Source organism: Talpa occidentalis, unplaced genomic scaffold, assembly GCF_014898055.3.
Source record: "Talpa occidentalis isolate TD23 unplaced genomic scaffold, MPIMG_talOcc4v2.1 talOcc4.12, whole genome shotgun sequence".
Classification (NCBI taxonomy): domain Eukaryota; kingdom Metazoa; phylum Chordata; class Mammalia; order Eulipotyphla; family Talpidae; genus Talpa; species Talpa occidentalis.
Genome location: NW_023601212.1, coordinates 4,484,779 through 4,497,765, shown reverse-complemented (window position 1 = coordinate 4,497,765; position 12,987 = coordinate 4,484,779). Strand labels below are relative to the sequence as shown.

The window sequence follows — 12,987 nt, the reverse complement described above, 5'->3', positions numbered from 1 at the left end:
CACAATAACTTAGACCAGCAGACTTCAGTGCTGATCCCCACGTTTAAAAACCTCAAATCCATCATCATCATCTCTCTGAGTTTCTCTGTTCTACACGGAAACACACCAAGCACTCACTGATACCCAAGTTTAAGTGTCCACCTCACTCTCTCGATCTTTGCAGACTACATTCCCCAGCTTATAATATTCACTGAGTCATAATATTATAATCATTTTCAAATGGCTATAAAGTTGAGGATTAACACTGTAGAAGCTAATGAATTTTATATTTATTGATATAAATTTTTAAATTTATATATTACAGCAATTCCTACTCTAGCATTAGCTAAAACCACTCCAGTTCAGAGTGGTCAATTCTCTTATAGTGACAATATTTGAGATCTGGTTTCCTAGCACCTCTGAAGTGTATGGTACAGTGGTGTTAGCTGTGATCCCCACACATGCAGTAGGTTGACACAATTTATTTTGTTTTACTTGAAAGCTGGCGCCCTTTAATGTGCACACTTGTTCTTTAAAACATTCTCAGAAGTGTCACACAGTAGTGCAATTAATAACCTTATTTCACAACCAAGAAACCAAGGCATTCATAGGTTATATTGTTCAAGACCAAGGGGATGTAGACCTAGGACTTGAGGCCAAGTAGTCAGACTCTATGTCCATCCTTTGACCAGGGTCCTTATTGCCTCACCTGGCTTGATGGTTAGTCACTGGCTTAGGGGCTACTTCACAATCCTAGGGAAGGTGTTTCCTCATCCGGACCCGTGACTGATGCTTCCAATCAAGGTTTACTCCTCAGATCATTATCCACAATCTCAGTGTCATTTCCACTTTCCCAGGGGAGAAACTGTTGGGCCTGGTTGGGCCAGAATCACTGCCTGATCCACCAGGAGTAGCATCTGGTGCTGTTCCCGCCACAGAGCAGAGTGGGGTGCGGGTGTCCACACACACAGGATCTGCCATGATGCTTATGAACCAATCAGGCTGCTAACTCCAGAAATGGGTGTTGCATTAACTGAAATTAATTACTTGGGTTGTCACTGATGCTTCCTCATTGACGTATATTAGTGAATAATTGTGTTAACATTCATTATAGAGCGAAATCAGATCTCCATTCCTAGAACATTTGGTTTAGTTTCCGCTGGTTGATCATCAAACTCTGCTCCTTCTCTCACAGCAGATATCCCAACTACATGGGAACAGGAAATCATTCAGGAGCATCTCAGTTCCTCCTCCGGGGCCTCTCAGACGACCCTGCCCTGCAGCCCCTCCTCTTTGGGCTGTTCCTATCCATGTACCTGGTCACTGTGCTTGGGAACCTGCTCATCATCCTGGCCGTCAGCTCTGACCCCCACCTGCACACCCCCATGTACTTTTTTCTTTCCAACTTGTCCTTTGTTGACATCTGTGTCATCTCCACGACTGTCCCCAAGATGCTGGTGAACGTTGAGGCACAGAGCAAAGGCATCTCCTACACAGGATGCCTCACTCAGGTGTATTTTGTAATGGTTTTTATTGGACTGGACCATTTCCTCCTGACCCTGATGGCCTATGACCGGTTTGTGGCCATCTGTCACCCCCTGCACTACATGGTCATCATGAACCCCCGCGCCTGTGTCCTTCTGGTTTTGATGTGCTGGTGCATCATTTTCTGGGTTGCCCTGGTTCATGTTCTTCTGATTATGCAGATGAAATTCTCTACAGTCACTGAAATCCCACATTTCTTCTGTGAGTTGACTAAGATTCTGAAAGTAACCTGCTCCGACACCCTCATCATTAACATCTACTTGTATGTGACTTCTGCCCTGTTGGGTTTGTTTCCTATTAGTGGAATCCTCTACTCTTACTCTCAAATCATCTCCTCCTTAATGAAGATGTCGTCCTCTACCAGCAAGTATAAAGCCTTCTCCACCTGCGGGTCTCACCTCTGTGTGGTCTCCCTGTTCTACGGGACAGGCCTGGGGGTCTACCTCAGCTCTGCTGTGACCCGTTCTTCAGAGAAAAGCTCAGTTGCTTCAGTGATGTACACGGTGGTCACCCCCATGCTGAACCCCTTCATCTACAGCATGAGGAACAAGGATGTGAAGGGGGCCCTCAGAAAGCTGGTCAACAGAGGAGTCTCTTGTCCACTGTGGGTCTCTGGGCTCAGTAGTTTGTGAACATTTGGGTCCAGAAGGTAGTTGCTGCAGTTTCAGTATACTGATACCTCTTAAATATTTTAATTTATTGCATTTTGATAACATAATTATATATATGCATTTCCATTTCTATTAGTTACTCCTGTGACTCACTCAGTGTTTTTTGTTTTATCTTTTTACAGCTGGCAAGTTCTATTTTTGGTACACTCCTACACAATTAATATTTCCAACTTTGGGGCCTCCCTGGTGGCAGAAGGGGTTAAGTCACAGTGCTATGAAGCTATCTGCAGCCACTGCAGCATGAGTTAAATCCCCAGCCAGGGAGCTGACCCACATGGCACAGCAGATTTCTCCTGTCTGCCCGCTGCTCCCCTCAGCAGTGTATTTCAGTAGATCTGCCTGACTGCTCCCCACTCTGTCTCTGGGGAATCCTCTCATTCCCACACCTCTGGCCTGTACCCTAGTTCTTGTATGCATAAATAAATAAATCTTTTTAAAAAAGAAACAATCCAAATGCCCAGAAATAAATGACTGGATCAAGAAGATATGGTATATATACACAATGGAATATTACTCAGCAATCAAAAAGATACTCATGCAATTTGCAGCAACATGGATGGAGCTGGAAGGGATCATGCTCAGCGATATAAGCCAGAAAGAAATAAGCCAGAAACTGGATGGTTTCACACATAGCAGGAATTTAGAAAACCTAAATAAGGGACCAGGAAAAAGACTAATTATAATAAAGTAAAAATCAAAATCAACAAGCAACTATAAACCAGAGACACACTATGGCGGTGGGGAGAAGAGGAGGGAGGTGGGTCAAAATAAGGGGGGTGCAATTGTATGGGGAATATAACCAAAATGAAAATGCATACATTGTGCAAAAATGAAATATGATGTAAGAATTATATTAAATAAAAAAATATATATTTTTTGTGGGACCCTCGCTGGTGGCCGGGGAACGAACCTACGCTGCAGAGGCTGAGGGCAGCCTCGCAGCCCAGTGCTCAACCGCTGTGCCACTAGGGGAGGCCCTAAAATAAAATATATGAAAAAAAGGATTCCAACCTTAGGTTTAGCACGGGTACAGAGTGCTGATATGCTATCCTTAATAACTGTCCTCATTTGTTGAATTGTTGCCCCTACCTTGGTTGTACATTTTTTCCATGAAGAAAGCAAATGCAAATAATACAAATATCATCCCAAAATCATAGCAATGTTTAAGCGTTCTTGAAAATTCCAATGGCAGCGGACCACCTTGGGCTATTCATGAATGGAATGCGACTATTTTAGTGTTTTCTCACAATCCGACCTGCTGGCTCAGCGTTAGCATCACCTTTCCTGCTGTGTAATGAAATTGTGCTTGAGTTCCTCTTTTAGTAAGGACTCCCCCGGGCTGCTGCCTGCAGACATGGGTGTTGCATTAACTGAAGATAATTGCTTTTGGTAAATGTTTCTTGGTATGTTTTCTCTTTCACACTAGCCTTTTCAGAAGAGACTGGGACTAGCTTGACCAGAACCTGGCATCTGAAACTGAGCCTTCATCCTCTCTTTGTGCGCCATTCCAGGAGGAGACTGGTCTGATTTCAATCTCAAAGTAGGAATGTAGGTTTGAGAGATGGTTTGTTCATATGTTTTATAGTCTCTCCCAACGGGGAGAACCCTTGAGAATTGCTTAGCTCTCTCCACTTTCCTTTTTTCCTCCTTCCCCACCCCACATGTTTTTTAAGTGTTATTTCTTATTGCATTTGTACAGTACAACAACAAAGCTCTGATAACATGCAACAGAATAAAGCAATAACGAGTCTTTCAGTTGTTTTTTTCATTTCTATGGTTCTCCGAAGATACCCGCAGAAGGGGCACATACACATTTGCAGCAATTGTTCATCAATTAGTTCAGTTTTTGAGAAGACTGTTGATAGGATTGAGTGTGCAGTGAAGTCTGCAGTCGTAACTGTTTGGAGTAATAAATGCCAGCACATCTACAATTCCCAAGCTCTTCTCTCACTTGTTACATAAGGGCCCATGTTTAGCACCAGCTGGAACTTCGTTTACCTGACACATGGCGGCAGGAGTGACAGGAAGTACATCCCCTCAGAGACAGACTTTGGAAAGAGATTTGGGGTGGACCAATTCTTCAGTCCCTAATATGGGATGATGCTGAGGTTTCCATTCTTATCATTTGCCAGATCTCCCAAGAGGACAAAACCTGGCTGATTGTCTACTGTATCCCACATAAAAGCTTTCCTTAAGGTCCTTCTTTCCTCTTTCCCATTTGTGTTTCTTTCTCCTTTCAATAAAATGCTTGCATTTGAACTTTGCCTCTGCTTTTTGTGTTGACCAAGACTATCACAGAGGATGGAGCCCGTTCAAGACAATATTAGGGAAGGAAAAAGGATCCAGGAAAAGAAACTATTTATGGAAAAAAAAGAACTATGCCTCTCTCCCCTGCCGAACGCTGTCTCTGATCCCCTGGGTGCCCCTTGTTGTACAGTGGCCCAGGTGCACTGTCACAGAGAATTATGCTCTCTCCTTTCAGGTTGGAGGGGAATCCTGGGGGATTGCTGGGCACAGAGCTGAGAGCCCTTCCAGTGAACTGTCCCCACTGCGGTCTCTCTGCTCTCAGTTTCTCCTTTCCTTTCCAGTCGTCTCTGGCTTTCATTCTTGCTGCTGTGCTGGTTCTCTTTTCCCAGCGCTGTATCAGACGTGCTTGTCCCTCTGGTGCCTGTCTTCAGTGTTCCTGAGGATCACAGCTCCAGAGTCACACTGGTCTTTCCCCCCATCTACGTAGATATTTTTGTAGGAAAGTCACATTTAATAACTTTATTCAAACCAAGCATAATAACACCCCTTTTTAAAATTTTAAAAAAGCATTTCGACCAAAAGATTAAATAGTAACCCTACCTGCTCTGAATCTACTCATGGTTATTGAAAGACAAGAAATTAGTAGATTGAGTGTTGCTAAAGATAGTGTTTATAACTTTCTCGTAAATATTTTTAAAATACTATGAACAATATGGAAACAATGATTAGTAAGAAAGGGAAAGGTATTGTTATTTCTAATTATATAAATAAGACTGATCATTATTAAGATAGGTGGGTAGTGGACGAAAATAATGAGAAAACATACTATGTGACTTTGTCATAATGGGGAGTCCAGAATGAAGAATTGTGTTAGAACTATGTTAAGATAAATAAATATGTACACAAACATCAGAGTCCTGTGGGTTATACCAGGTGACTGCAGGTTCGGGAATTTTGTTTCCAATGTTTTCTGTCACTGCCCTTCTCAGTGGCTAATCCAGAAAGACGGCACAGCTAGTGATGTCAGGTCATTCTGCTGACAACCTTCCCCAGGGCGCTCTTGATGTCTTTGTTCCTCAGACTGTAGATAAAGGGGTTCAGCATGGGGGTGACCACAGTGTACATCACAGAGACCACTGCGTCCTTCCTCGGGGAAGATGAGACAGCTGAACTGAGGTACACCCCAAGGCCTGTTCCATAAAATAAGCAAACAACGGACAGGTGAGAGCCGCAGGTGGAGAAGGCTTTGTACTTCCCACCTGAGGATGAGACCCTCAGAATGGAGGAAACAATCTTAGAGTAAGAAAAAATGATTCCTGCAATAGGAATAAAGCCAGAGATCGTCCCAACAAGGAAAATGACAATGTTGTTGGTGGAAGTATCAGAACAGGCGAGGTTGAAAAGTTGAGGAACATCACAAAAGAAATGAGGGATTTCCACATTTGTGCAGAAGTTAAGTTGTGACACCATCCAACAATGAATCTGGGAGTCCAGAAGGCTGATCAAAAATGACACCAAGACCAACAAGCCACAGAGGCGGGGGTTCATGATGACCCGGTAGTGCAGGGGGTGGCAGATGGCCACCAGCCGGTCATAGGCCATCACGGCCAGGAGGAGACTGTCCAGACACCCAAAAAGGAAGAAAAAAGACACCTGAGTCAGGCAGCCCACGTAGGAGATGGATTTGCTATTGGTCTGGATGTTAGCCAGCATCTTGGGGACGGTGGTGGTGCTGAAGCCGATGTCAGCCAAGGACAGGTGGGAGAGGAAGAAGTACATGGGGGTGTGCAGGTGAGGGTCAGTGACAACTGCTAGGATGATAAGCAGGTTTCCACACACGGTGACGAGGTACATGAAGAGGAACAGCCCAAAGATGAGGGGCTGTAGTTCCAGATCTTCTGAGAGTCCCAGGAGGAAGAGCTCAGAGAAATATGTTTGATTCTGTAGTTCCATATAGTTGAAAGCCCTTATTTTTAAAGAAAGAGAGTGTTGGAATAAACTAAATGAGTATGGAGGCACACAGCTACACATGTGTATTTTTTATAAACAAATTAAAAAATATTTTTTGAGGAACATAAGCATTTAGCAATATTTCTCAATTGTGGGAAATTCATTCTTCCTAGACTGATGCCTGCAACATCACTTGTTTCTATGCAGTCATGTTAGATCATCTGAGGCACAGATTATTAGTGTGACAAGGATGTGTTAAGGTAACAATTCCAAGAATACAGTGAAATACCAGTTTTGTACTTTTAAAGGAAATGTGTACAATTACTGGTAGCTGGGAGAGAAAAACAGTCATTGTTTTCAATGACAATAATGGGTTTTCAAGAATGTGTGGTTTTATACATCAACATTCCAGGGAGCTAAGTGTTCATTCAAAAATGCTTGCGTTGTCTGGGAAGTATTTTCAAATAATCACAAATATATAAATGGTTAACCCTGGTTAACTTGGCATTTTTACTCAATACATTGAATCACCCAGCATTACCTATTCTGAAGATTAATTTATAATGCACTGATGATAAAATAGTAATTGCATTTTGAATGCTATCATTTTAAATGTTTTTCAGTGTTATCTTCAATTATAACACAATCCCAGGGAAACCTCTGAGATTGAGCTTATACAGTAAAATATTTGTGTTATATTACATGTAAAATATTTGCTCTCTTGCTCACAACTGCCTAAATATATTTTAATTATAAATATTGGCAAAGTGATTTTTTTTTAATCAAACCTAAACTTCTCAATTTTATTTAAAGAATGTGTTAGCTTGGATATCCCAAAGCCGGATTTAAAAACTTTCATTGTTCCTTAAGCCACCTTAAGAATTTTTATGTCTTTTTGCTGAGTTCAAGATTTATTCCTACTACTCTTTGCATATGAAAGGTTTTATTATATTTACAGTCCACACATGAGTGAAACCATCCAATATCTCTGCTTTACTTTCTGACTTATGACACTCAACACAATCGCCCCAGGGAACAGGGTGAGAGAGGAAGGGGTGGGGAAGGGAAGAAGATGGGTATGAGGAAGGACGGTTGGGTGAAGGATGAAAGAAAACGCATAACAGAATGCCTGACGCAGTGTTTTTTGGAAAATAGATACTTTCAATACCATCTTGAACTATTTGGTAAATGTGAAGTAACCAAATGGAAGTCTTAAGGGAATTAATAGAAAAAGTGAATTAATTAAAATTAAAAAAAAGAATTTTCAAGTCAGTATTTTCTCATAGGGGGATTGAATTCTTTTCTACTTAGCTCCCTAATTTCAACAGGCCTTCACTGTCTGATGGGTAAAAACATTATTGAGCTTTGGAAAAATTAAAAAGGAAAAATGAGAAGCAAGGAAGAATAAACACCTGGGTATTTTTCTAATATCTAAATGAGTAGATTAATTGAACCTACTGAATGGTCCCAGAATATATCACCCAAAACAGGCCACGTTGGCATAAATATTGAGCTAAAAGGAAATTGAGAACAAAAAGATATTTGAGAGAGAGAGAGAGATAGATATATATAGAGAGACAGACAGAGAGAGAGAGAGAGAGAGAAAGAGAGATTTTCATCTAATCCAGTTTTCCTGTATCAAAATTTTTAAAATATGACCTTCTCTACCAATTTTTGGATAATATTATCATGAGGAAAAGAGAATCTTTTTAGTGTAGTCAAGCTGGCTAAAATTAAATGATTTACTCATTAATTATAAGGTTCAACATTTGAGATTTTTATATCAATAGTGTCCCTATCAAACTAGAAATTCATTTTCTTCCTATATTTAAAGGAGATTCTTGTATCACTGTAAACTATTTTTTTCTAAATGTTATGTGGTTCACCTGTGTCTGATTCTGTGCCTTATCAAAATAATTTTTGGATGTCATGTTTTCTTTATCATGTCTATGATTACTTAACAAAACCAAGTCTTCTCATTATTAAAAGAACTATAATATTTTATTTTCTCAAGTTTATTACTTCCTGTACCTGTCTTTAAAATATATTGTAACATTGGTAAATGGAGGGGTATTCTTCATAGTGACCTGCCCATTTATTTGGTCAAAAGTTTTAAACTTTGGATATTTTTAACAGTGTCCCATGATAAATTTGTCAACAGAAACTTTTTGATCTCAAATTGACTTAGGATTTACCAGAGAACTTCTGAAAAATCTCAAAGAATCTGTTCTCTCACCTTGCAAAAAATTACACTTCTGAATGTGTTATATTACAGGTAAAATACTTGCAAATAGAAGGTAATGTTTCATATTAAATACATTTTTATAAATATATGCTATTGCTATATTTCAGAGATTGTGTAAAGTCCATAGTAATTTCATATTGTCTTTACTATGTATGTTGTCATTAATAATCTCGGTTTATTACCTCAAAATGTTGTATGTCACAGAAATGCCCAGGTTTTCTTATTGATTATTTTTGTCATATTCCCTACCCTGGTCTTCTTAACCAAGGTCATTTTAAGTTGTTATTATTTGTTTTTGCTGCTGAGGCAACTGTCATTTGAAACCTCAAATCCAATCACAATCTAAGTTTTGCTTCATTTTGTTTTCCTAAAGGGCATTTAGTTGTATTTCATTGTGGCTTTAATTTGTATTTCATTAATGATCTGTGATGTTAAACATCTTATTGTGTGCTTATTTTACCCTTTCGTCTCTCTCTCTCTCTCTCCTCCCCCCCCACTCTCTCCCTCTCACACACACACACTTTGTTGCCACAATTCTTTAAAATTAAATATTGTAGACTCTGTTCAATGGAACATGATGGGTCCTTTAGAAGATCTGTGACATTAGATACACAAAGAACTGATTTATTTTTGTCTAGTCCTCCAGAATATCCCCTGAAAGGCATGAAATTACAGGTAGGACGACTGAGTGTTGATAAGGCACACCGATAACACTCTCTTTCTGTGAATCAAGGAACAATCTATTTCTTTAAAGGATTTTTTTCTAACCTATTCTGTGCCAAACATAATATATGCTCTTGGAACCAGAAATAAATAAGACAATGGAAACTACACAGTTATTTTAAAAAATGAAACCTTGCCTTTTGCCATAGCATAGGTGGGACTTTGAGATAACAACCCCAAGTGAATTAAATCAAAAAGAGAAAGGCAAATATTACACAGTTTTACTCACATCACGAATTTAAAGAACGAAAGCACACCAAGCACACAGCTCAACAGAAAGCGCTGTTAGACCCTGACTACAAAAATGTGGTTAGGGGCCTCCCCTGGTGGCGCAGGTGTTTGAGCACCGCGCTGTGCAGCTGTCCGCAGCCTCTGCAGGCTGATTCGATCCCCGCTAGCTGGCGAGGGTCCCACATGGCACAGAGGCCTCTTCTGTCGCGCCCGCTGCTCCGCTCAGCAGTGTATTTCATCAGTCTGCCTGTTCTATTCCCCACTCTGTCTCTGGTGAATCCTTTCACCCTCCCGTGCCTCTGGCCTGTACCCCGGTTTTTGTGTAATTAAATAAATAAATCTTTTTTTAAAAATGAGGTTAACAGAGAGGAAGGGGGTGACTGGAGGTGTGAATGGTGCTGGGAGATACTGTTTTGTAAACCAATGGTAAATCAATAAAAACAGTTCATACGAGAGCAAAAATAAATGCTTTCTTAGTCTCCAGAGGGAACGAAGTTGCGAATCACATTATAACCTAGGTGATAATTATGGTATCAACACCTGAGATTTCCCATTACTCCACGCACCCACCACGCATGTAGCCACGGGCTCAGTTCCCACCAAGCTACATTCTTGTGCCATTGTCCCGGCTGCACATCAACTCGCATGTCAATGTTGAGGCTGAGAGACAGAACAACGTGCTCAGAGTCACACAGATAACAAATAGAACAAGAAGATGCAATATTAAGTGGGGGCCACAGTGCCTTGGTGTGGGGTGTGGTGACACATACCTTAAAGGCATGACCCTGTGCCTGTCAATTACACGCAGCACGCAAACCAATTAACAATTAAATTAAAAGGAGACAAATTCTGAATGGACCAAAGATTAAAACATGGAAAAACCTGTAGGCCTCTGAGGACCATGCACTGAAATTTTTCACTGTTTAGCAATAAGGGCTCAAGCACACCCAGAAGTCTATTCCAAACTTGCTCATGTCTGCTATTTATCTGTTTTCTGAAAGAAAGAATGGAAACTAATACTGTGAACCTAGCACTCCCTTAGACCGAGACGATAGATGACAAGAACTAACGAGGAAGTGGAATAGCTGAAGGCAAATCAAGAATGAGGAAATGCCCCCTGAATCATTGTGTGTCAGCAATTTCTGTGACTCCTGCCTATGAACTCAACCTGCTGACCCCTGATGCAGGAAGAGCCTGCCGGCCACAGTGGGTGCACTAACCCAAGGGAAGAGCACCGTGATGTGGGGATGTCAGCCTGGGCCAGTGAGGAATGGACAGAGGAGCCCACCCAGGAGCCCTGGGACTGGAGGGACAGCGCCCATGTTCAAGCTGACTTCCACCTGCTGTTGACACAGGACCTGGGAACTAATATTACATGAAAATTCTGATGACCCCCCCCTTCAGCTGCCACATGAAAATACATGTTTATTTCCTGGGGGGAAATAACACCAATAAAAGTTAACAAGGTGCATGATGAATAAGAAGCTTCTGCACCTGGAATGTGCAGGGAAAGGTTTGTAACATTGTGCGACTGGGATATTTCCAGTGTTATAATCATCACCACCTTCCTGATCTGTTTTTCATGTTCAGGAACAAAGACTCATCTCTTGTTTCCTGGTGGAGATACCTTTGGTGTTATAACCAGTGTAAACAAAAAGCAGGCTCCTGGATAAGAGTTTTGGGAACCAAGAATTAAACCATAGGGTTGTTCTAAGCTAAAATTTTGCTTATCAGTACTTTCCTATCAGTTCAATCTGACTCTCCTATTCGTCTAGAAACAAAGCACTTGACAGGCTGTTCTCCAACCAGTCTCTCTGCGGTACTCACAGGGCTGCCCTGTTTCTCTGCTGGAGCATGACAGAGAGCAAGGTCCTAACTCACCTGCCCGGCAAGCAATGCGGCTTCGGAATCTGTTCTCAGGCCTGGCAGGAGTATGAGAGCATCACTGACTACTGAGGTGGATGTGACACTTCTTCTTGGAGAAAACACAACTGCAACCTGTGGCACTGGGAGCAGGACCTGCACTGTTGGCTGCACAGCCTGGTTATTTACAGCAATATTGCCGTAAGAGCTCAATGCACAGAGGTTGTAATTAATGAAATTGGTCCCTGTTATCACAATCTCAGAGGACTTCATAGTATTAATGAAAGAGGAAAAGTGAAAAGTGAGTGTATTTGGAAGAATCTGAATCCTCCCTCTGTGTGTGTGTGTGTACATATATATTAAAAGTCAGTAAATAAACTAACTTGTTAAAATAGGTCCTGCTGAATTTTCATTATAATAAGTGCAAGCCATATATTCACTCAAGACTCTATACAGAAATATATCAAAGGTCCAGTGGTTCTGGACAGAAAGGAAATACTAGATGTATCAATGTGAAATGCCTTTCACCTGCAAGATAGTGAATAATTCAAAATTTTATAAGGGAGAGGAGTCTAGCAAGAAGGCCACAGATTGAAGACACCAGACTCCAACAAAACAAACCCAACAAAACTGATGCAAAACCTAGTAAAAAAACTCCTGAGGGAAAAACTAATTATTAGCATATACAATAGGAGCATCAGCCCAACTGAGAGGGGAAAGAAAAATGCTACATGAATCTTGTTTAAAGTAATAAATGGAGTAGTTCAGACGACAAGAGGGAGGAGTGACAGGGTACAGAGCCCTCTGCAGCTATAGGGTTGGGCACATACAAATATCAGGGTTTCTAATACCGACACTGCTGGATAAGGGGGTACACAGGCAGACACCCAGAATGGAGGGTGCATGGCAGGAGAGCTACAGTGTTGAGGACACAGTGAGGACCACTGGCTCAAAGCTCAGACTCATAACTCAGGACGGCTATGTCCTGAACAAGGTCGGATCACACAGACACCTTTGTGGAAAAGGCTACTACTAAGTCCAGGCTGAGAGATCTGAAGTGCCTGCCACCCCAGGCCAGGCTGAGACATCCAATCACCTGCTACCCCCACACCAGGCTGAATATCTACAGCACTTGCCCCATCCACCACAAAGAATTCCTTTGCAATAGGAATTTCTAATTTCAAAGACAAAACATCACGCAAATAAGAGAAAATTTCAAACCAATATCCCTGGTAAACATAGATGTAAAAATACTCAACAAAAGCTTAGCAAATTTAATTCAACAATGCCGTAAAAGTTTCATATGTCATGATCAAGTGGGGATTACCTACACCTACAAGCAGCACTGTTTACGATGGCCAAATCATGGAACCAAGCCAAGTGCCCTTCAGGTGAATAGATAGAGAAACTGTGGATCACACATTCAATGGAATATTATGCAGCTGTGAAGAAAGATGAAACAGTGGCATTTAGGACAAATGGATGAATCTTGAGGTGATAATGTCAAGTGAAATCAGTGGATGACAGATGTAG

General features: G+C 41.2%; 2 protein-coding genes across 2 annotated transcripts; one reads left to right on the top strand and one right to left on the bottom strand.

Moving 5' to 3' along the window:
• Positions 1-1,187: 1,187 nt before the first annotated feature.
• LOC119240341 (olfactory receptor 7D4-like) lies at positions 1,188-2,156 on the top strand. The gene has a single exon (XM_037504688.1). The coding sequence runs from the start codon at positions 1,191-1,193 to the stop codon at positions 2,154-2,156; it is 966 nt and encodes a 321-aa protein (XP_037360585.1). The 5' UTR covers positions 1,188-1,190.
• A 3,309-nt stretch (positions 2,157-5,465) lies between these two features.
• LOC119239811 (olfactory receptor 18-like) lies at positions 5,466-6,395 on the bottom strand. Its single transcript, XM_037504205.1, has one exon. It carries the CDS (start codon positions 6,393-6,395, stop codon positions 5,466-5,468), a length of 930 nt encoding a protein of 309 aa, XP_037360102.1.
• Between the last annotated feature and the right edge of the window lie 6,592 nt (positions 6,396-12,987).

Excerpts from the sequence above, each read along its gene's own strand:
- LOC119240341 (XM_037504688.1), top strand. The coding sequence starts at position 1,191 with ATGGGAACAGGAAATCATTCAGGAGCATCTCAGTTCCTCCTCCGGGGC.
- LOC119239811 (XM_037504205.1), bottom strand. The coding sequence starts at position 6,395 with ATGGAACTACAGAATCAAACATATTTCTCTGAGCTCTTCCTCCTGGGA.